This window comes from Mirounga angustirostris, unplaced genomic scaffold (assembly GCF_029215605.1).
Source record: "Mirounga angustirostris isolate CCGP_5_RB_7025 unplaced genomic scaffold, mMirAng1.0.hap1 SCAF_122, whole genome shotgun sequence".
NCBI lineage: Eukaryota > Metazoa > Chordata > Mammalia > Carnivora > Phocidae > Mirounga > Mirounga angustirostris.
In genome coordinates, this window is record NW_026991830.1 from 118,657 (window position 1) to 143,299 (window position 24,643).

General features: G+C 39.6%; 1 protein-coding gene across 2 annotated transcripts in view; it reads right to left on the reverse strand.

The window, feature by feature from the left end:
- Positions 1 to 23,319, reverse strand: part of LOC123853845 (centrosomal protein of 112 kDa) — a 92,008-nt gene extending 68,689 nt beyond the window's left edge. Inside the window, exons 1-2 of one of the 2 annotated variants that reach the window (XM_064583905.1) lie at positions 23,020 to 23,311; positions 16,670 to 16,819 (exon numbers count right to left, since the gene is read on the reverse strand). In XM_064583905.1, the coding sequence (XP_064439975.1) occupies positions 16,670 to 16,819; positions 23,020 to 23,151 (282 nt within the window). In that variant the 5' untranslated portion in view covers positions 23,152 to 23,311. Of the gene's footprint in view, positions 1 to 16,669; positions 16,820 to 23,019 lie in introns of both variants that reach the window. The other variant, XM_064583904.1, reaches the window with a different exon arrangement.
- Positions 23,320 to 24,643: the final 1,324 nt, after the last annotated feature.

The following is a 24,643-nucleotide window of genomic DNA, read 5'->3' on the forward strand; positions in this document are numbered from 1 at the left end:
CGTGGGCCAACTCTTTAAGATTCGTTTCCGCTTGAAGATGCTAGTGATCAATGAAATAATATGGGACTATGATTTCAGTTGGTGTAAGAGAAAACAGTTTCACATGAATATCTACTATTTTTAATAATCTGCTCATTAAACTTGGTTAAGAATACAGGAAGGATGACAGGAAGGATGGAGGAGGACATGATGTTCGAGAACAGAGAGATGGCGAGTTCAAGTGGAAACATGCCGTCAAGGAGAAAAGAGAAATCAGAAGAAAAACTCAGCCGGAGGAAATGGGACCTGATAGACAAGACTGGTATTTGAATTGATCAGAGCTCGGGATCCATTTTAATGAGAGCGCATTAGGCTAAGAAGTGAAACAGTAGACTTGCTAGCAAGGCGAAACGGGGGCCACAGAAGAGCTGATCCCGTGGAAGAATATCCATTGCTCAGGCTGGGAGGGACTGGAAGTTAAGCATACATCTTTGGCCTCTCCAAATAAGCATATTCACCTAGTATTTAATCTTATGCTACATAGTGTATTCAGAGAAGAATACATGCAGGGTCCAACGTAGATCACACACCAGCTTATGCCATATTCTAACAGAAGCCCAAACTGTTTCTGTCCCCTTCCCATGATAGGTAAAAACTTACAACGAGGTGCTATTTATTATCTCTACCCAAGGAAAAAAAATAGGCCAAACTCAGACTTCGTAAACTTTGCAGATCCTATTTAAAAAGAAAACAAAACCAGATAAGCCAGCTTGGAGAATCAAGAGGAAAGTAAATAGATCTCTCTGAGGAACACGGATATTTGTTAACATTTGAAATCGTTTTTAAAGCAACAATGAAATGCTACTGACAAAAATGATTCCCTGCACAAAGCCTGGCAGTCCAGTTGAGGTCTGGTCATAGCTGTAGAGGAAGAAACTTTACTGGGGAGGAACCTGGGAGGGACCCGGTCCTCTGGATGAGAAAATGCAGACCAGTGTCGCTTTTGCATTTGGAACAAATCTGCCACAAAAATGGCAAGAATAGAAGATGGAAAAAGAGCCATTGAGATGAAAAGAAAAATAATGCTTGTTTCTAAGAATGCCGCTGCTTTGTTTTATGAACTAGTCTATTTGTTTTGGCTGCGACTAAACTCAAGAATGTTTTCTGCATATTTTACAGTGTAGTTTATAGACATCAAAGGAACAATCTCTCCTTTCATCATTATTTACACATAAAAATAATGCAATTTGTGGTGCATGGAGGATGTTACTTCTTAAAAAGCTCTCGAGTCTAATTTATTAATTGCTTGAGATTTAAAGTTAAACAAGGGTGAGAGGCAAATCGCATGTTACTCCGAAATATTGTACCACCAAATCTTGTTTTATTAATGAGATGGTGAGCAGCCATATGAATATTTATTTAGGTGGTTAGAGGGCTTTATGAAGAATCCTGGAGCAAGTGACAGAGACATAAAAGCAAAAGGGCTCTGCCTCTCTTGAAGAAAATGGGGGCTGTTGCTTTGTTTTTAATTCCACTTTTTCCTCTGTGCTTCCAACATTAAAGCATTCCTGTAACCCACCAACCACCCCAGATCTCTTTCGCTCCAAATCTTTGGTTTCAGCTGCTCCTCCCGTGCCCTGGTAGAAACAGCCTCCTATTGACAAGCCTGAAAATGACATTTTGGTCTGTCCTGATGGCTCGACAGCATCGCGTCAGTTTTTTATGATTTTTTTTCCAGTTATATGCATTTGGCAAACACAATACACATACAAAAACTGGATTAATTTGATTCATTTATTGATTTTGATTTAGTTCCTTAGAAATTCTGTTCAAGCTGTCAATTAACTCTCTACATTCTGTATTACCTCCTGCAACAAATGCCCTAAATACACACACACACACACACACACACAAAGCAGAATGAGCTATGATAATACAACTGTTTATTCACAGCTTCACTTTTTTCTCACCAAGAATATGTAATAACTGCTGGAAAACATACATGCATGTATATACATAGGTACACACATCCTATCTTTTTTGGAAAAGCATGTACACACCAACACACCAACACACACACACACACACACATATACATCCATTCCATTTCCTTTTGTAAAACCCAACACCCGTCAACATAGAATCATGTAAAATAGAGTCAGAACGACTTATGAAGTCAGGTGTTAACTTCTGTAGTGACAAAGATGATGGCAAACAAAGTCCCACCAGGCCATGGGGATCCAGGGACTCTTCCTCCCATCCCTGTCTAGCCACCTCCCTGTTCACTGTGGCCTCCCCTCCTGCCCCTCCCTGGCTCTGTGCCTCAGGCCTCTCAGTACCCTATAGCTGTCCGCTCCCCCCTTCCCGCTCCAGATACCACTTCCTAGTCCTTCAAATGAGATGATCTCATCTAATTGTTAGGAAGAAAGTCTCTGATTAAACAACTTCACATTAGAGTGTGAACGACTTCAAGTGGTTTTAATATGTTAACACATCAAGGATGTCTGCATCTTAAAAGAGGAGTTTGCTAACCCAAAGGCTTAGACAGTTAACTGCAGATGTATTTGTGTGTGTGTGTGTGTGTGTGTAACCACACTTCTTTTAACTGCAAGGTTGGTGATGATATGCTTCAAGCTGCCTTAAAAAAATACAATAACAGACCTAAGATTTAGCATTTAATAATGAGAGATTATATTCTTTAAATCAACTACGTCTGTATTCTTGGGTGCCCAGTGATGTGGGTGTTATGCAGAAACCAGAAATAATGAAAGAATCACTAAGCCTTAAGGGGAGCTTCATGAAAGTAAAAGGTCCCCAGGGAAGGAATAGTCAGGTAGGACCTTGAGATGGCCTTGGTGATACATGACAAGTCTGAGGGGGTGGAGAAGAGGCTGCAGTGAGGAGGAAGGCACAGCGTGAATCCATGAATGGTGGATGTAGGCAGTGTCTCATACTTTCAGGCAGGGAGACCAGTTGGCTACAACAGAATGCGCATGTTGGGGAATCCTGAGAAATCTGGATGGGCTATGAAAGCCAGGCAGAAGAGCTGCACCTTAAGGTTATAAGCAACCCTCGACATTCAATCTAGTAATGTGACCTTGTAAGAAATTAAAACATCATCAAAATACAGACAAGGAAAAATGAAATGTCCTATCCCCCAAAATGGCCAGTTGCCCCATTTTGAGACCCATTTGGGCAAATTTAAATGTACGTGCCATTCTGCCTTGTTTTCATTTACAACATGTTGGCTATCTTGTCTCCTTTCCCATAGAGATCTACTTCAGTCTTTTAAAATGGCCTCGTGGTATTCTGTTGTATGGATGTGTGTACCATAATTCATCATTTTCCTTAGATTTTTGCTCAAATAATATTGCATATCCCTGTAAGTACGTCCGTAGGATAAATTCCTACCCATGGAACTGCTGACCCAAAGGCTCTGTGCATTTCAAGTGGTTGTACTTGCTGCCCTCCAAAGAGGCTGCATCTACCTATGCTCCCAACAACTGCGCATTATCAGCTATTTTTTTCAAATTCAAAATTTATGCCTATCAAATGGCAGCCAGGCCCTTCACAACTTTGTAGTGTTGATTTACATTTCTTTAATTATGAATGAGAATTAGCATATTTTTCACAGGTTTGCTGGATGTTGCTTTTTGTCTGTGAATTCTGTGTTCACATCCTTTGCTTTCTTCGTCCACCAGCTTTTTAGTCTTCCTATTGATTTTCAAGCACCCTTTGTAAGGCAGGGAAGTCAGTGATTTAAGATTTCTCTGGCAGAGTTCTTCATCCTGGACTGAGCTGAGAGACTTTTGGCAGGGACACCAGCTGAGAGGAGGCTGTTTTAAATCAACTGCAAGTTGAGAAGGGCTCTGAATAGGGTCATAGCAGAGGAATAAGATATATATTCTCGGATTCTGGTGATAGGCTTGAGGTAAATTGGGATGAAGGAAAGAAAGGACAAAGATGAACCCAAAGTTTCTAACAGGAAATAGAAAGCCTGGGGGTAACCCTGATAGACTAAAGAAGAGCCAATTTGGAAGGGAGGATGATAATTCAATGTTGTAGTTAGTGAGTTTGAAATAGTAGAGCATTCTCCAAATGAAGATGATTTACAGGCAGTATGAGATACAGGACCCAAGAGAGAATCAGGCTGAGGCTTCTGGGAAGCATCCCTATAGAAGTGACAGCTTAAGTCATGCAGGAGATGAGCTCACAGTGGAAGGGAAAAGGGGAAGTGAAGCCCAGGACACAGACTTGAGGAACACCCACAGGGAGGAAAGACATCAATAGAGGAAACAAGCAAAAGAAGTATCGTATAAACCAAGAAAAGAATTTCTAGAGCAGAGGTTAGAAAACTATGGCCAACAGACCAAAACTAGCACCTATCCAGTTTTTGTAAATAAAGTTTTATTGGAACACAGCCATGCCCACTTGCTGACATATTGTCTAAGGCTACTTTTCCCCACAGAAGCAGGAGCTGAGTAGCTGCCACAGAGATTGTATGGCCCACAAAGCCCAAAATATTCGCTATCTGGCCTTTACAGAAGAAGTTTGCCAACCTCTGTTCTAGAAGGAAAATTGTTGGTCAGTATAGTCAAAGGCTGCATGGAGTTAGAGGATGATTAGAAGTGGGGAAAACACCACTGAATTTAGAGGTAATAGGTTACTTTGTAAACTTCCCATATGATATTGGGCTTAGAAAACAGACTTTAAGGGAACATTTGGAAGAGCTAAATCATATAGTACATATCCAAAAAAGCAGAGCAAGTGGTTGGTTGGTAGCTAGAAAGAGTAGCAAGAGGGATAACAGAATGCTGTTTATCCACCTGTCCATCCAAACACCCCTTGTTCTGAGAAGGCTGAGCAGCACCATGAGCATGGTGACTATAGCTGGAAGTTGATTTCATCAAGAAAGTAGGAGAAAAGGAACTCTTGTAGCTGTAGTACCCATGTTTAATAACTGGCTCTCAAAAAAAAATCTTTGTAGCAGTGTGCACCGACTTCCACGGTGCACACATTGCAGCCGGCAGAATCCCTGACAACGTAACAGTCAGCTCACTCAAGCTAGCACAAGCCTGGGCCAGCACCCCAACTGGGTGCTGCTGTCACCCATGCCCAACGTGGGGGACAGAGTATAGGAGGACAACAGCAACATGCTGAATTCTTTGGGAATAAAACCTGGGGAAGCAAGAGATAGTATTATGTTCCCTAAAAGGAAGAGGCATAAATTTCACTGTTGGTAAATAGTAAAAGAGAGGTTTATCAAGAGTCACCCGAGACTGACCAGAAACCCAGCTTCTGCTAGAGAGAATGGGCCAACAGCTAATTAAATCAAGACATCACAAAACTATTTAATATACTGAATATATTAAATCATTATCAAGTCTTCTAATAATTAAAATTCTTTATAACCCAGTGCTTCTGAATAACACACGGATGTGAATATATATATAATTATGTGTATATACACATATGTATATACATAGTAATCATTCAGTAATTTTGGTTATGGAGGCTTACAATTATGTATTTCAGTGCTCATTATGTGCATCATACTGGCTCTGAAATAGTTTCTGAGATAGTTCAGAATCATTAAAGATTAAAATATTTCCAAATAGTTATTTTTTAATTTTTTTCAAAAATTAAAGAAACTGATGCTTATATATCCCAAAATTTGATTCACCAAAGCCATTCATATTTTGGACCATGCAGTAATAAAATTCACGGAGTGGCTTCCAAAGAGTAGAGTTTACACAGCTCCTAGTGAAGGAGAATCTGTTTTCACCTGTATTCTTTGAATCACTTTCGGTCACTCCCACATTCACTCATTGAACCCTAATTGATCTCTTAGTATATGAAGGCAGTGTCCCAGAGGCTGAAAATACTTTTCATAATGCCTGAAGGATTTTGTCCACTGAACAAATGATCTTCAACTAGTCTTTAAATAAAATAAAATTTTGCCAGAGAACAGAACTGAAGGAAAGATATGGGGGTAAAACGCTTTGCGGGGAGAACTGTTCATTCCTTCTCTGCTCATTTACTGTTATTGCTTCTCCTTCCTCTAGGAAGCGAAGTCATAATTCACTACCACACTGTATCGAACCTTATCTTCCAGAATATTCTTCCTGGAAAATGGCACTTACAGTTTTTGCTAGTATGAATGAATGGCTCTGTCTTCCTTTCTGAGTACGCAGGCAAGCCTTCTTGGGTGGGATGGAAAATACAGTCCTATTCTTAGCATTATTAATTCTAATTCAGGAGAGCACAAAGAAAATGCCACTTCGCCCCCGCACCCTCAGGACGTGCATACAGGGGAGATAGGAATTAAATAATGAACAGGTCCCAAACAAAGCCATCTGATGCTGGGACTGAGATTTCTTTCTGTTTCTCAATGCTACTAAAACCCCACAATGAGGTTTGTAATTTTATTCTTTGGGAAATGGATTCCTGTAAGCTTTTAGCACAGTGAGAATTGCCCAATCTTATGAAATATTCTCTTTTCCCCCCTCAAGCCCTTCTGGTAATACAGACCAGATTTCTAGATGTCCTACTGGCAGCCGACCTTTTCTCGTGAACTCCAGTCAGTGGCCAAGGGAGAGAAGGATCAATGCTTTAAAATCTCTTTTCTATGCCTGCAAGCAAAAATTTTACAACATTTCTCCTTGATATGAAATCTCTGCTTGGACATCTGGCTTCACAGTGAGGAACTTTCAATACACTAGCTTCAAAGAAAGGGCTTAGCCCTGGTGGGGCAGTGATGCCAGAAGAATGTTCCACAGTCTTTCTATAGAGCTAGTTCTAACAGTTTCCCCCAGTGAACTTCTGTGAGTGCCGTGGGTAGTAGAACTAACATTTAGATAACTTTGCTTCGGTGGACAGCCTTTTGGGAGCCTTCCCCTGGAGGAGACAAATTATGCTCTCGGATAATATATGCAAGTTATAGGGTATTTTATTTGAATCTGCCTAATCAGGCAAACATGTCACTGTTTATCACAAGATCAAAGTTATTTACACCTATCTGCTATACCATCCCAAAATATTTACAAGCTTGCTGCCATCCATAAGATAACATGAGAATAAATGGACACTATTAGTGCTCAGAGCCTGGACTTATGAGGCAGTATCGTTCATTCACTCAGCATATTTCTGGCACCTTCCACTGGACTAAATGTTGTGGCAAGAGCCTGTTCCCAAGAAGCTCAGAGACTAGGCGGTGAGAAAGACAATCAGTCAAAAGACAGATTCGCAATCTCCTATCTGCAATCCTGAAATTCAAAAATCTTCCGAAAACCACAAATTATTTTTGAAAGGTTGCGGTTCACTTGCGAGGCAACAAAACCGGACTGATGTCTGCCAGGGGTCTTAGTCTTTATTTGTCCCATTTGAGATACTAGCACGTTTCACTGTGCATTTGGGTGTCTGGGCACATGTGCCGACCCAACCCCCCCGGGGATAAAGGACAAGCACCGTACCACCTTCCCGGAATCTGCAGATCCTGATTTGTGGAGCATAGCCAATCCACGGTTTGGATCAGGGGTTGCAGACCAGTGTTACAGAGCAGTGAAAGCTTCACCAGAGGAAGGCCAAAGCTGGCATGAGCTTCCCACTCCGACACGTCACAGAAAAGATGACATTTAAATCTTAAAAGGGAAGGACCTCACACACAGTTACGGGATCACAGGGAGCATGGCATGAATGCTGAGGACTGGCTGTTTGATGAGGCAGACAAAAGGGCGGCAGTTCTCAAAGTTTTTGGTCTCTGGATCCCTTTACACTCTTAAAAGAATCCCAGAGGTTTTGTTTATGTGTGTTCTATTTATTGATATATACTGTATTAGAAATTAAAATTAAGAAATATTAAAATATTAATTTTAAAATAAGCCATAAATCCATTGTGTGTGAACATAAATACCATATTTTTAATAAAAATAACTTTTCTAAAGCAAAAAAAAAATTAGTGAGAAGAGTGGCTATGCTTTATATTTTTCTGAGTCTTTTTAATGTCTGGCTTAATAGAAGGGAGCTGGATTCTCCTACCTGCTTCTGCGCTCCATCTCTTGCAATGTGTTGCTCTGGGTGAGGTACAGGAAAACAATCTAGTCTCCCATAAATAAGTAATTAGGAAAGGAAGGATTATTTTAGGAGCCTTTTCAGATGATTGTGGGTACTCATTAGGACAAATCAAAACTTGACAAGCAGTAGGGGCTCCCGGGTGGTTCGCTCGGTTGAGCGTCTGCCTTTGGCTCAGGTCATGATCCCGGGGTCCTGGGAATGAGTCCCTTATCGGGCTCCCTGCTCAGTGAGGAGTCTGCTTCTCCCTCTCTTTCTGCCCCTTTCCCTGCTCGTGTGTGCACGTACTCTCGCTCCTTCTCTCTCTCTCACAAATAAATAAATAAATAAAATCTTTTTAAAAACCCCAAACTTGACGTGGTAGTTTCTTAAAGGTTAGCTGCAATACCCAATTTGGAACTCTTAGCCGTGAACTTTGCCTACTACTCCATTAAAATCCATTGTTCTCAGGTGCCTGGGTGGCTCAGTCCGTTGAGCGTCTGCCTTTAGCTCAGTCGTGGTCCCAGGGTCCTGGGATCGAGTTCCGCATTGGGATCCCTGCCCAGCCGGGAGTCTGCTTCTCCCTCTGCCCTTCCCCACCTCTCATGCTCACCATCTTTCTCTTTCTCTCTCTTGCATGCATGCACAAAAATAAATAAAGTCTTAAAAAAAAATCCATTGTTCTCTTTTATACGTTGTAAGGATCTTTTACCCACACATGATTTTGTAACACCAGCTATTGGTCATTTGGAAAACACTGGTACAGTGAGTTATATAAATCTTCCAAATGTTGATACACTTCATTATATTCCTCCCCCTTTCTTCCCATTCACATCATTGGTAATACCATTGACCTCATCAGAAAAGTCTTTAAGTACTGGGGTGCTGTCAAGCTTACAGTGATGGTACAAGGTTTTCCAAATTTCTGATTTTTGCTTAAAAGCTCAGATTTTATCATTAGCAACAGTATAACCAGTTGTTGGCCTTGAAGTGTCAGGTTCACTTCCTTCCTTCTCAAGAACACCTCTGCCAGAGAGTCAGATCTGAATAAGCCTACTTTGCCAGTCCTTGTTCCTTCCAGGTGCCTAGAGTTCAGCTCGCACTCAAACAAACGCAGTGCTGCTTTTCCTAGAGACAACACCATACTTCAGTCTGCAGGAGAAGTGCTTTGTGTGTACTTCCTATTAATATTAAAAAGATGTGTTCTCAAGGGTTGAGATTTAATAGAAGTGATACTTTATTGCTTCAGTTTTTTTTTTAAAGCACAAGTAGATGGTGGTGAAGGAAATAATCACTACTCAGTTTAGTGACAATGTTGTGTTTTGTGCTAAGACACCAGTTGTTTTATCCACTGTGGCTTTTATACCATCAGTGCAAATGTGAACACAGTGAAAAAGGCAAATGATGTCTTAGAAAACAGTTTTGATCTTGTGGAGCTCCTGAAAAGGTATCAGGGACGCACACGGGTCTGAGGACACCTTGAGAACTGCTGGTGTGGATCATCAGGTGTTTTGTATGCCATGCTGGCAAGTATAGGCTTGTAGGCAATGGAAAGCCACTGATGGATTTTAAGTAGCAAACCACATGCTCATATTTGTGTTTTAGAAAGGTCACCTTATCAACATGGGGAGGAATAGACTTGGGACAGTTGAGTTGTTGGCAGTGATTCTATATAGGAGGGGTTGTAACAGGCAAGGACAAAGATGATAAAGAGCTGACTAAGAAGGTAGGAACTAGTGATTGCAGAATGGGGTATGTGTTGGCAGATATTTAGGCATTATTTCTAGGAATTGACCTCAGAGAGGTGGGGGAGGAGAAGGATTCATTCAAGGGGACTTTCAGAATCTGACTTGAGGGACCAGTCAATTCAGATCATCAATACAAGAAGAAAAACAGGTTGGGGGCAAGACAAGAGTGAGAGGAAGATATGTTCAGTTTATAGGATGTCTAGTTTGAGCAGCCTAATGGGTCATCAAGGGAAATCTGTGATGGTAGTTAGAAATCTGGATTGAGAGCTCAGAAAAAAAGTCTAGGTGGAGATGAAGATTCAAAATTCATTTGCACAGAAGCTACATAATGAAGAGGTGAGACTGTCCGGGATACATACAAAGAAAGTAGAAGTGGTCTTACCTAAGACCACTATTTTTGAATGTAAAAAGAGGAGGAAGAAACAGGGAATGGAGGTGGGAGAGAGGGTTTCAGAATGGTGGATGAACTGGGAATGTGTTGCCATGGAGCTAAGGGAGATTTTAGAGACTGTTTATGTGGCCGATTAAATCCTTGTTCATAGATGTTCATGGACTCTTATTTGAGTGGTTCTACAATTTCCCTGCCCCATTGATGTGGATGGAAATAAGGCATGGGCTGCAGGAATGTTTTTTCCTGTTCATCATTTTGTACTCATCATAATCCACCATGAGGAGGATACCCCAGGCAGCTACTAGTCTGGGGAGATTGTGCAGACAGATAGAGTAGGCCTGAACTCATTCTAAAGCCTGGAGTCAAATGCAGCCAATCAACAGCCTGAATCTAAGCCATAGCAATAATCCATAGATTTTCTGCAAAAAATTAAATAAATAAATGCTTGTCATTATAAGTCATTAAATTTGGGGGCCTGTTTGTTATGCAGCATTATTGTGGCAATAGAAGATGAACACAGGTTCCTTGTTAAATGTTATAAAGGAGTCAGAGGGGCTTCTGAGATCAAATAGAAGGTTTTACAACGCCAAATGAAGTGACTAACAAGTAAAAACTAGCAAAAATGCACTGAAGCATTGAAATAGGGTAGTAAGGTAAATAATACAAAAAAACCAAAACCAAAAACAAAAAACCTCCCAAAAGCCTGTAGTCAAGGAAAGAAACATGATTCTGGAGCGCACCAGAGTATTACATCAGGACACAACCTCCATATCTGCCAATGTCCCCCAATTTGTTATTTTGTTAGAAGTCAATGAAATCCTGACAAATCTCATTAATATCACCAAATGTGGAGAGAAAAAAGCTGTATGAGTGACCACCTCATCTTTTTCCTCTTCCGACTGTGAGAAGTGGAAAAGGATGTGATGGAAAAACAGGTAAATACCAGGGCTTTCTATTTCTGAGAAAAGTGAAGGTGTCAGGACTTCAGGAATACATGCCAAATTGGGATCATTCAAACCCCAAAGGGATATCAGATGCCCTCTCCCATTTAGGTAGCATGAACACAGAAACACAGAACAGTCACCCCAACCAGACTACACACACACCTCTACCCCAGGTCTTCTTTTCCCTCCCCTCGGATTAGAGAAAATGCACAGACTCCACAAATCAGTTTTACTTACAGAGAGGGGAGAATCACGATGCTTCAGAAACATATACTGAATGTTTAACATGTAGAGGTATTCTGGTTAATTACCGAATTTATCCTGGTTAATCTACTAACCTGAACACAATAAAGAAAGACTTCTTTAGGAATCCCTCAAAAAAAGGCAAATCATTTCCATGGGGGAAAACCTAATCTTGCCCAGCCTCCCCCACAGCAATATTAAATGCTAGGTGGGCAGTGTTTACAGTTCTCATGGGAAAACACATGACCAAGATGGTGCCCATCTAACATGGCATTCAAACATAAAGATAAATCAGCAGACATTCTTAAACATGAACAATTCAGGGAAGACAGTACCATGAGTCTTCAAAAAATGATTTGACCATGAAATCCAGCCAATTAAGAACCAAATCGAAGTAAAAACTTCAGAAATGGAGTCGCTGTGGTAAAAGGTCCAGTGGTAAGCCCCAAATCCACCAAGGACAGCTTGAGTATTAAACTGAAGAATAGGGTTATGGACAAATTGTGACTATCACAAACCTGGACAGTGTAAAAATAATAACACTGTCCCAGGCTAGAGGCGGAAAGCAGGGGTTATGGGAGGAAGTATGAATGTCTTAATGTACTCATTTTCAACCCCAAATCAAATTCTGTCCAAAAGTCTAATAATTCCTTCTTTAGACGCTAGTTTCTTTCATCTGTTGAACTGAAGTAAAATTAACTCCAGAGATCTTTCTAAAACAAGCAGAAATACAGAATCTGGAGGATTACCTCATTTTATGAGTCTATTTAGCTTTCCTTCTCTTTTCTCCTTATATGTAGTAGGATTATCTGAAATGATGTTCACCTTAATGTGATGATGGTTATTTCTGAGTGATGGGATTTGGGGTTACTTTAAATATTACCTTTCCCCCTACATTTTGAATCATTTGTGAGCATATGCGATTATCCATCTTTTTAGAAAACAACAGAGATTTTCTTTAAAATTATGCATACAGCTAGGCTATGACGTTAAATAACAATGTTGATTCTGGGTCGTAGGAATATAAATATAGTTATTTTTCTACTTGGTACTATTTCGTACAGGTGAGGAATCAATGGGAGATGACATTTAGCATAGATTATTGTATGGGTTCAAGATGGCTTCACCATCTCTGCCACTCCTCCCTTCCAGAGGTAGAGGCTAATTCCACTCCCTCCTTGGTTCAGGCTGACCCTGGGACCTATCTCAACCAATAGAATGGAAGTGATGGAAGTGCCACTGTGAATCTTCCTACAGTAGCCTTAAGGGAAGTGCAGATCTGCCTTCACCTATTGGAATACTCCTCTTGGATGCCGGCTTCCACGTGAAAGGTCTGACCACCCAGAGAGCGAGGCCATATGGACAGCACCTGGAGCCATACTGGATGTTGCAGCCCAGCCAAGCTTCCTGCTGAACGTAACTCCACAATGCTACACATGGAGCAGAAGAACCACCCAGGCTATCCCTGCCTGAATTTCTGATCCAAAGAATTCTAGGCATATAAAATGGTTGTTGCTTTAAAACATCAAGTTTTGGGGTAGTGTGTTATATGCAGGAGAGCCGGCTCTTTTTAGAAGCTTGACTTTGAAGGTAAGGAGTGAGCTAAAGCAGTAGATAAGTGATAAAGATCTTTTTGCTCTCAAGATAGGGCATACTACAGTATAAAAGATTTACCCGAATGAATGCATTTGTTTCTATAACTCCTTTTACACTCCAGGAATTCTGTTCTGTGAAAGACCTCGCTTGGACTTTTGTCTCTTAGACAGCCAGGATCATGCCTGCTCGTGGGTCTCCGCTACCATGATTAATATCCACTGGGCTCCTTTAGACTGCTGGCTCTTCCTCTTTCACCATAGTTTTGTTTCTTATTGCAGAAGTGATGTTATAATTAAAAATATGGAGCTAAGATAAAAGAAAATTACCACAAATTCCACCCCGCAGAGATGTCCTCCAGTAAAATTTTGATATATGATTCCTTCTTTTTTCTCTTTATATGCACTTTTATTTGCAAACATGACCTCATATACAATTTCTGTAAACTGTATTTTCATTGAAAACTATCTTGTGAACATTTTCACTATCCTTAAATATCATTCTCCAATACTATTTTCAATAGTGCATCACTTTTAGTTTATGTACTATGGCAAAAAATATAGAAGGGAAATAGAAAATGTGAGTATGGTGGGTGCCTTGCATGCAGCAGGACCTTGATAAATAGTTATTTGATTGATGAATGAATGTTAGAATGAATATTTTTTTGGCTAGCTAAAGCTCTGTGCAACCGTTTAACTGCCCCCTTTGGGCACATTCTGGAAATGGGTCAATGGGCATGTCCCTCAGGCAATGTAATAAAGATAGGTATTGCCAAATTATTCTCCAGAAATGTTTTAGCAGGTTACATACACTATACCAGAGTAGTGGCCCTTAAAAGTGGATTGTGGTAGACTACTTTATACCCAAACTTTTCTCTCAAGAATTACTTTAAGAAAAGGTCTGCTGATCCACGGAGACATTATTGTAAGCTCTGGCAGGGTGAGTACGAGATTTACTCTCCACCCTCATCCCTGACCGCCAGCTTGAGAGCTCAGCTCGTCCCTAACCCAGAACGTGGGGCAAAGTGCATTTCACAATTAGCATGCACACTCTTTATACAGCACTCTTTGATTCCAGTATTTCAATACAGTAATATTTAATATCACAAAATCTTCGGTACATATTAGCTTGTTTTAATATAGATGCAGACAAATACATTTGGTTTCAGAAAACCAAATACAAGCCTCATGTGCCTCTCTCTCTGTGCCTCTCTCTGAGTATCCGGATCTATCTATGTATCTATATGTACAAAACACTCCAACACAATTAGAGTGTCCAAATCAAACAGCTGTTGCAGACGTGCTATTATCACTCAGGCAGACAGAAAATGAGAGTGAGGCTATCCGGGTTCATTTGTGCACTTGGCCAACGACTGGCTTTCAGGGACAGAATGTAGAGGCTGGTGTGTGTCCAATAGTTCATGGCTGAGCCTTTCCTGTCAGGAAGACCATGACTTGAACCTGGCTCTGACAGTTGTTGAGCAGTATGACCTTGGGCTGGTTATTGAACCTCAGAGCCTCAGTTCTCCCACCTGTAAGATGGGGATGATAGAAATACCTTCCTTTTAAAGATTACTAGAAGGCCTAAATGACATAACGGGACTGGCGATGAATAAAAATGTCTGGCAGAGAGTGTGGTACATAGGACATGTTAAATAAGAATAAGCTATTATTCCTTTCATTTTTGGTGACATAGTCTGGAAAAGAAAAGCAAGGCGAGGAGTGCCAATGAATTACTTACCTTATGTAGGTTAGTAAAGAAACCCCACAACGATCATTCACTTTACACATAATCTAATTGAGTCAATCAAAACTATACCATATCTGCGGCGCCTGGGTGGCTCAGTCGGTTACGCGGCCGACTCTTGATTTGGGCTCAGGTTGAGATCTCAGGGTCCTGAGCTCAGCAAGGAGTCTGTTTAAGATTCTCTCTCCTCTCCTTCTGCCCCTCCTCCCCACTCTCTCTCTCTCCCCCCTCGTAAAAAACAAAACGAAACAAAAAACTGAACTATATCTTACCTACATTCTAATTTTAGTTATTTTCAAGTACCTATGTTCCGGAGGTCATAAGTATCATATAATATATATTTTAATATAATATTATGTATGTACATCTTTTAAATTCAGTCTTTAAGATCTGACACTTTTCTGGAAATTAGGATCACAATGGTTTTCTGTTTTAACAGGTAAGTGGACTAAAACTGCAGAAACAGTTAAAAATAGGCAGTTGTACTAATTATATTTCTTTCAAGATTTTTTTTTTAATCTTAAGAAACAATACTAGAAACTATGCCATTATGGAGTAAATCTATGTTTTCCCTTTTTGCGTATATTGGGATTCAATTATTTATTTAAAATTTGGAAATTGCCTAGTGCATGGTATTTGGACATCAAGTGGAAAAGAAATTCACTTAAAATGAAATTTTTATATAACTAAAGGAATTTAAACAAAGTATTCAGCTCAGTTCATGCCAAGCAAAACAGTTATACAGATCAACGAGTACCTCCTGTGCATTTATAAATGAGAAGAGCTTCAAAGATTTTTTTTCAATTACCAGAATATAAAAAAGAACCCTCTTTTTTGTCTCATATCCCACATAGGGGGAAAAGAAGCTGGCTGATGGCAATATATAAGGAAAATCTCATTAAGAACAAAATAAAGTCAGTCCTCACCTCTAAAGTGAGGAGGCTGGATGAAATGGCCTCCAAGATTTTGTCCATATCTGAAGGGGTTTTTTTTATTCCATTCAGTCTTGTCCAGGCTTAAAGAGTATATTTTAAAAAGCAACTTACATTAACACTAGCTTCTCCGTAAATTACTCAGATTGCCTACAATAGGCTATAGAAAAGAAAGACGGAGGGGTTAGGCAGAAAAGGGCAGCGATAAAACCCAAATGTTTCTTTTATTTTTCCTTGCTTTGTATGATTACCCAACATGCTTTAAGCATTGTTATAACAAAGTAAAATCACTGAAAAATAATCTTTTGCTGGAAATGCTTAAAAAAATTTTGTTCTCTTTTAAATCTTATTTATAAAGGTTTCCAGATGCTTATCCTCACAGATTAAACACAGCATGATGTAGACACTTACAATAATATTCGCTGCTATGAAGCTAAGAAAAAAACTACTTTGAGATCTAACTGCCTATCACCTAAAGAATCAGGGTCCAGGGAACTTTCTGTTGCTATTAAAGGCATGATTCTCTGAAGCCATTTGGAAACAGCCTAGGTTCTCAGCAGCAACACATCTACCCTGTACTATGTCAAAGCACATCAAATGGTTGGCATTCCAAACCTCAAACAGGTTATTTCTCATTATGTGAATACATAATGAAAGGATGTGGGCAAAGAATAGAATGTAAATTGGAAGCTGACTTCCGAATTTATTAGCCAGCAGTACTGGGCTAAAACAGTCATCCTAATTTCAAGAGACAGTTCCAAAGTGGTTCTCAAGAGAAAGGACAGGGTATTTTTCAAATATTTGTTCAATGTGAATGGACTGGGCTTGCCAAAAATGACTTTTTATGCTGGCATGTGATCTCTTCGAGGGAAGTCAGCCTGAGTCACTGGATACATCAAAGGTAGAGTCCAGTGAATGGAATTCCAGCAGGCTGTGTGAGCAAGCCAGATACCTGCATTCATCTGCCCACTGCTGCGATTTCAGCCCTCCTTTTAATTACATTAAAGCAGCTGGTACCACTGGTTACCGAAGTCTTCAGATTACCTTGATTGCTCGGTCATTATCTCTAATCAGCTGCTGCTTCTCATCTTCAAACTTCTGTATAACATCCTGGAGCCGCCTTTCTGCAGCAAGCTGCTGCCGGCTCTTCTCCTCTTTCAGAGAGGAAATGGTTGTCTGAAGTTCTGCTATGATCTAAAATGAAAACAGCATGCTATAACGTCCAATTCTTCAGTGAGAGGCATCTATTTTATATGTATTTATGCTTAACAAAAGAGCGGATTTGGCAAAACTCTAATCCACAAACTAAATATTTTCAATTAACATATCGCACACTATAACGCATGAAATTCCACACAATAAAAGACTATAATAAAACTGTGAATGGTGAACAACTGGTGAACCAAATATATTTGGAAGACATTTCCACTATAACATTCCACAATATTTACTCATCAGAAGAAAGAACATCTGTGATCTCAAAAATATGAAAAGCGTCAGATTTTATTTCACTGAGAAATAGACTTATTAGAATGAAGAAAGCGGTTTTGCCTTTTCTAATACTTGGAACTGTAATGACCAAAAAAATAATGAACAGGGCTCCTTCTTTATCCTTACCTAATTCTACACAATTTTTGAGTACTCACTAAGGTTTGGGCACTGTGTTAAATGCCTTAAGTTCCTATGTCATTTACAAATGTGATTATCATCCATCTTTTACAAATGGAGAAACAGAGGCATAGAAAGAGGTCACATATTTCCCATTGTCGAAGATGACATCGAACCAAAAAGACAGGCAGGACTTGAACCACACAATCAGATCAATCGCCATACGAATTGGTTCCTCTCACTAGCCTTTGTTTTTCTTAGACAAGGTTTTGGTGTAGAAGAGAAGCTTATCATGACACAGTTCCCCAACTGATAGATATCCATGAAAGTTTATTCAGAGACCTCTGTAGTATTCTCCACATTGGAGAACTAGTTCTCTCCATGAACGGGTTCCCTCTAAGTTCTCCTAAGTAATCATCCGATGAGGGACCTTTCTTAATGAGCTGAGAACATGGCTCTTCCTTGGGTTTGGATGTATCCATTTCCTTTCAAATTCAATAGTGATGACTTTTTAAAAGCAGGAAATAGTTGTTTCTTCTTCTAATTAAAAAAAAAAAAACTTAGTCCTGGTTAGAATAGAATTCCGTTGGTTCTATGGGAACAGGGCTGGTTGGTGAGATACGTTGGACAAGTCAGTTATCTTCCTTGAAGTTCAGTTTTTCCACCTAGTATTTGGTGGCAAAACTAGAGTACGATATTGTAAGACAATAAATAGAGACTGTCTGGAGTCTGCCAGAAGCCAAGTCCTATAGAAATATTCATTGTTACTATGGACATAAATGATAGCATATTTACAATAAAATATGGAATATCTATGCTTTTAGAAGTGAGCAAACTCACTGTAACAAAGTTTAACATTCAGGATTTGTAAATCATCATATGTTAAGACCATTGTGAAATAAATGGCAAAATATATAATAGCAGTACGTTAATATTCCTAAATACAAACTTGAACCTTTTGCTATGAGTGGAGGAATCCATTTACTGAGAATAAAGATGTTTTTCATCTGTTTTCTGAATTTTGATTAAATGTTGTTCCCATTCTGGCATCAATTCAATTAATTCTCACAGCACTTCTACAAAGCAGGGAAGGTTACATTCTTTTAGTGAATGTCAAAAACTGAGGCACAGAATAATCAGCTCACTCATAGTCACAGAGCAAGAGGGGCCAGAGATAAGAAAGAGCCAAATTTCCTTGGCCCAACATGAAACTTAAGATTGATATTTTGTAAGAGCATGGAGCCAAATAGTAAAAATAACTTACTATTTCAATGACTATTGGAGCGTTTCAAGTTAAGTAAACTACAACTTTGTAGAATTGGTAAGCTTAAGTCTGTCATGTGTTCACTGTGTGTGTTCAGTGCATGCGTGTGTGAGTATGTACACGTGCGTGCGTGTATGTTTAGTGCTATGCAGTTTTAGCACATGTCCGGATTTATATATCCACTACCACAATCATGTAATATATTTTTAAAGTACAAAGTAATTTTGTTTCTTTAGATTAGATTAGCTTTTAACTGACCAAGACTGAAGATAAAAATATTTGCAGGTTCTTCAAGTGACCACAAGGGCATGAAACAGGGATCTCTCGTTTTCAGAAGCTTAATGACAAGAGTACATCAAAAAGAAATAAATGCAGGTTTTGGAAGGATCTATGAGCAAAGTCCAGGATGTTCTGAGGAGAGCATGCTTGTTTTTGTGTGGAAAATGAAACCTTACATTCCTGGGGGGAATAATGAGATTCTTTGGGGAAGTAATGAGATTATCTTTGGAAAGTTATTCCAAAAACTTATGACGATCATCAAAACATTTCAGGTGAAACACGGTAGGTAGATGAGTAGATAAAGAGGTTGACAAACTGACAGACGAGATGGATATAGAGAGGTGGCTAAAGTGTGGATAATTTTTAAAACCAGAATTGAGATTTAAGATTGAGAAATAATACTGACTTGATTAATATGCTTTAGGTAAAGAACAAAACTCACTTGATTTTAGACATAGAGTAAAAGACCATATATTCACCTTAGCTCAGTGCACGTAACTGGCACTTAATATTTAAGTAGTGGAACTATAATCATACTAAATAAAAATAATAATTATCCGACAAATTACATTGAGATAATCTAGCCTTTCATAGAATAATGATATAAAAAGTTTCTGAGAAAAACCATAACTAATCTATGCAATCATAAACCCCACCAGTTTTGATTGAATCATAATTAAAAATCATAAAACAAAATGTCACCACTCAACTGAATGTTTACCCTGCATTCAGCTTCAGAGAAAGAAGTGGATTCGAACATTTCCATATGATATTAAAAATTAACATTTTGGGAAGCAAAAGGAGAGCTATTTCAGGCTGATGCCATAAGCAACCTAACTGGTGAAAGCTCTAATAGTTAATTATTGCTAAGCAGTTAACACTTTGCAAAAAATGTTCATGGGTCTTATTAAGTCTTAAAAATAGGATTCTGTATAGAGGTTAAAATTTCATCTTTAACTCACTTTGATGTTTTTCAGATTGTAGTATAGCTTGAGATCTTTACAAAACCCTTCTTTAAAATACAACAGGGCATACGTGGGAAGATTTGGTGGACACTGAGGATTCTCATCAAGTAAGTGGGAGGGTGATTCCTCAGCGCGTTTTGCCTTCTGGGTTGTCACCCTGGAGAATGACGTGAAGGTTGGGGGCATGTGGGACGTGTGGAATACGCTCAGGCATATCTGCATCAGGTATGTGGGAGCAAGTGAGGGCACTGGGGGGAGCCAGGCTCTTGGCAGTGGGCAAGCTCTCCTGGTACTCCAGCTCTAGTCTTGTCCACAACTACCTGTATTCTTGCAACATGGCAATATCTTTCTCTGAAAAATGGTGACGGGGTGAGTCAGTTGAGTGGGGACAATTGTGCTAACATTGAAAAGGCAAGGTGAGTATGTAATATTAAGACAAAAAGAAAAATACGTGATTCTGATGGAAATTATATTCAGGAGTGTGCCCAGAGATGACGCAATCATTGCCATCATGATGAACGTGGAGAATCCCAGAAGGGGCACAGTCCTGGGTATGCCACGGGCTTGGTGTTCATGGTCCATTAGATCTTAAAAGCTTGATAAAATCTTAAAGATTAAGTAACTTCCTTTAAGGGAGGAAAATATTTAAAATATTTTTCCAAATTTAACCTGATGATCTCTTGGGTACCAGTGCATTCGTTACGAATGCATTCATCATATTACTTAAAAAAAAATCTTTTTTTCAAAGAGGGTTTTTTTTTTTTTTTAAGTCTGATAAACAGTTAAGCAACTTTGCTTCTGGCATTGTCCTCAGCTTAGATATGAGTTAGAGGTTCCAGCAAACTATCACTGGAACACAGAAAAAGTCAGTCCATGGTTCTGTTTGTAATGTTGATTTTCAAATAATCTGTTTCTTCAACTTGATTGGACTGTAGACCAATGTTTCCCAAATACCAGTACACAGATACAAATATATGTATATGTTTATATACGTATAAGTATTTATATGTATTTAGAGGTGGGCAAACAAAATATTATCAATGTAAGGTTGTCATCCTTATGAGGAAGATGGACTGTCTTTTATTATATTATACTCTTTCAAAGATTTTTTTTTCCTTTTTGGTGTTGTGCTGTCCTTTGACGTATGAAGTCATGGCTATAGGACATGATTGCTGTCCCTAGTTGGGTTTTCCCTCCTCCACCTCTTCCTCCTGCTTCTTCATGTCTTTACTTGGGAAAATATTTAGCAACCACCCCACCCCCCCGCCTCTCCAAATTGTGGAGGGAGATTTTATCAATTCTTGAACACCCAAAAATAAATTAAAAATAACTTCTTGCTCCTTCCATATCTTTTTTCTTCTTTGCTCCCTCCTTTCTTGTCTCTATTCCCATTTTAATCCTGCTGCTATATGAGCTAACAGTCATTAAATGCTTTACTGTGTACTAAGCACTCTCTACTAAGCACTTTTTTGGCCTTACGTTACTTAATACTTAAAACTAACCTATGAGGTAAGTACTACTCCCTCATTTTACAAATGAGGGAACTGAATTCCAGAGAGTCCAGGTAACTCGCTCAAGGTCATATAGGTAGTAGGGCTGGTACTCAAATTCAGGTCTGCTGGACTCCAAAGCTTAGGTTTTCTTCCACAAGAACTTCCATTTAATTTGCTTTAATATGAACTAATCAGGCTTCTTCACACATTCCTTTAGATAAACTTAAATATTCCTGTTTACACTCTCATTATTTAAGCATTTTTATTAGCTATCTTATATCTCACTTTCGGTCTGCCTCCCCCATTTAACATAACGCAAAATAAGCAGGACGTAAGGGTATGCCAGTTGGGGATTTTTCCAGTCGTAGTTTAAACTGTAACTTTGGGAGTCATAATATTTCTTCTGATTATAAGAACCTTCTTTGGTGATTGTAAAAGAATATTCCCCATGTTCCTTCTTCAAAGAAGGTCTGGGATAATGGCAATCAAGAAATATCACTATCTTTTAGGTAAATACATGTAAGTCTTCACTGAGACAGAGACAGTTTGCTTTCCAAGTGGGATGTAAATTATATGGCATATGCATATTTTAGAAATAATTGTATAATCACAGAAATTTTATGAGCGCTATCCCCAGAGTTCTGCCATATGAAAAACGGGAGGGACTGAGCCAGGCCAGTGGCGTCAGGTTGTGAGCTTCTGCTCCCCAGTCTGATCCAGGTGGGGTCCTGGCTTAGTCACTTGCTAACCCATGTGTCCTCAGCTCTCTGAGTCTCTCGTGTGAGCTCAGCTCTCTGAGCCTCAGTTTCCTTAAATGGGGCCAGTAATAGTTCCTAACCCCAGAGTTATCATGAATGAACACTGATTCAACATGGTTAGTGCCCCATAAAATTCTTGATTTTATTACTATTTTGTCATTGTGTTGCTATTACAACCACTGTGTGGTAACTTATAAAATGGCACATAAATTTCGGTTCATGGCTACACATCACTGTGTATATGCAAAAATACTAGAAGAGCTGATTTTAAAAAATCATTACATATGATGCCCCCAAAAGTGAAGGGTTTAACCTATCCATCTATACAATGAAAATGAGTATTTTTTATTCTAGAATTACTCATAAAACTAAGGAATGCTTGAGATTCCTTAGATGACACTATAGGATATTATTACAACAACTTATACAGAAAAAGTATTTTAAGCATCATTTGTCGAGTTGAGACAGGCATTCAATTATTGGCTTTCTACTAAAACTACTAGAACAACACCAAGAAGCAAGATATCAATGTAGGGATTTATAATTCTTCTTTTCCCCAAAAGGAGTCAACAGTTGAGCGGCTAACTTAACCTAGAACATTTATCATTTTGAACTTTATTGCTAAGCAGTCTTTAGGTACAACTAAATGGAATATTGCAAAAAAGCACAGATGGTATCAAACTGCTTACATCACAAATGTAGGTGTGTATCTCCCGCCCTTGTGAAATATGTTGCAGCCTGGGCTTGTTCAAGTGCACTGGCTGGTTTTACAACATCTGAGTGTGCGTGTGTGTGTGTGTGTGTGTGTGAGTCCAAATGGTTCAATATGCCTAATTAAAAAAATCTTTTAAGAAGGCCAAAATATTAAAAGCATATATTATTTATCCATGTACCCATCAAAAATAGGATACTGACCCATAAAAACAATGAAGAGAATTAAGTTTAACTCTAAAGTACAAATGCTTTTATGTGGAGGTTTCTTTTTTGTTTGTTTTGATTTTGTTTTTTTTTCTTTCAACATTCTTACCTGTGAAGATTTGGCAAGCTTCTGAGTGTATTCCTTCTCAATCTGCTTCAGCCTGCTGTTGGCCTGAAAAACACACGTACATGAACACACACACACACACAGTGACCTGTGAGCTTGGTATCTCTTCCACATGCCTATCACCAGGCAGCTGGGATGACTGCCAGCCGCACCGCCCTACTGGGGCAGCCAGAAAACCACAGGGCTTGTCTTTGATCTCACGCCAACTATTCATCACTTAAAAAGCAAAAAGCAAAAGCAAAAAAAAAAAAAAATCTCTCCTGCCAATTATGAGACAAACACAGACTTCTGTGGAGAGAAAGAGAAAGCGAGAAGAAGAGACAGAAATAGACCTAGCAAGAGTGTGAGCGCTGTAGAAGGTAAAGTAGGGAACGGCAGAAGGAGACGAGAAGGCAAACAAGGGGAGGGAAAGGGAGGAGGAGAAACAGGAAAAGGTAAATTTAATCCTCTTTCCTATTGTTGAAAGATGAAAGAACTAGGGTGCTCCTGGACAGAGGCAGATAGAGACTCACCTAGCAAAGACATGAGCCCCCACTCTGCCTAACACACAAGAGCTACTTTTTTAAAGTGACAAATATATCTACATCAAACAATTTTCATGTCCTGGATGGAGGGTGGCCTTCCCAGAATAAGTCTGCGTTACTTAGAACTCGACTATCTCTTCTGCCACTCAAGTTCCCGTCCTCCGCATGTGACCCGCTTTCCTGCTCTCCGGAAGCCTCTGGGAGCGTCACCGCATCCTGAGTGCTCGGAAATGGCTCTGTGACATGCCTGGACTGGGCCTTTCTTCTCATTCATTGTGCAAAAGCACCGAGGAGGCGCTTCCGACCTGACTGTGTCTTCTACCTCTAGAAAAGCCTTGGTCATTACACTCAAAGTTCCCTCTCTCTGTTCCCAGGTTCCCCCCCCCACACACACACCTGCACCCTGTCTTGTCTGTCTGTTCATCTATCTCTGCAGCTCTGGCTGTTGGGCTGCTCAGGTGTATTATCTCTTTTTTTTTTTTTTTTGTCATTTCTATTTTCTATTTCTTTGTCTTTTTGATCTTTCACAGAGAGTTCTCAACTTTTTTTTTTTTTTTAGATTTTATTTATTTATTTGACAGGGAGAGACATAGCGAGAGAGGGAACACAAGCAGGGGGAGTGGGAGAGGGAGAAGCAGGCTTCCTGCCAAGCAGGGAGCCCAATGCAGGGCTTGATCCCAGGACCTTGGGATCATGACCTGAGCCGAAGGCAGACCTCAACGACTGAGCCACCCAGGCACCCTGAGTTCTCAACTTCTAATTTTAAACTTTCTACTGGATTTAAAAAAAAAAATACAGCCATACTATTCGTAATTTCCAAGAAGTTTTTGTTGTTGTTGCTGTTCTCTGAGTAGCATCGTTAATCCCCTTTTTAAGTTGAGGAAATGGAGACACAGAGATCTTAAGTAACTTGCCCAGCGTCACACAGCTAGGAAGTGATGAAGCCACTTTAACCCCCCTCAGTGGAGCATGGGTGCTCCACCAGGCAGAGCACATTGCCTACCTCTCTCTGCTGAGGTTATTAGATCCATATACACTTAATACGTATCTGAATGTCCATATACACATACAAACATTTTTCT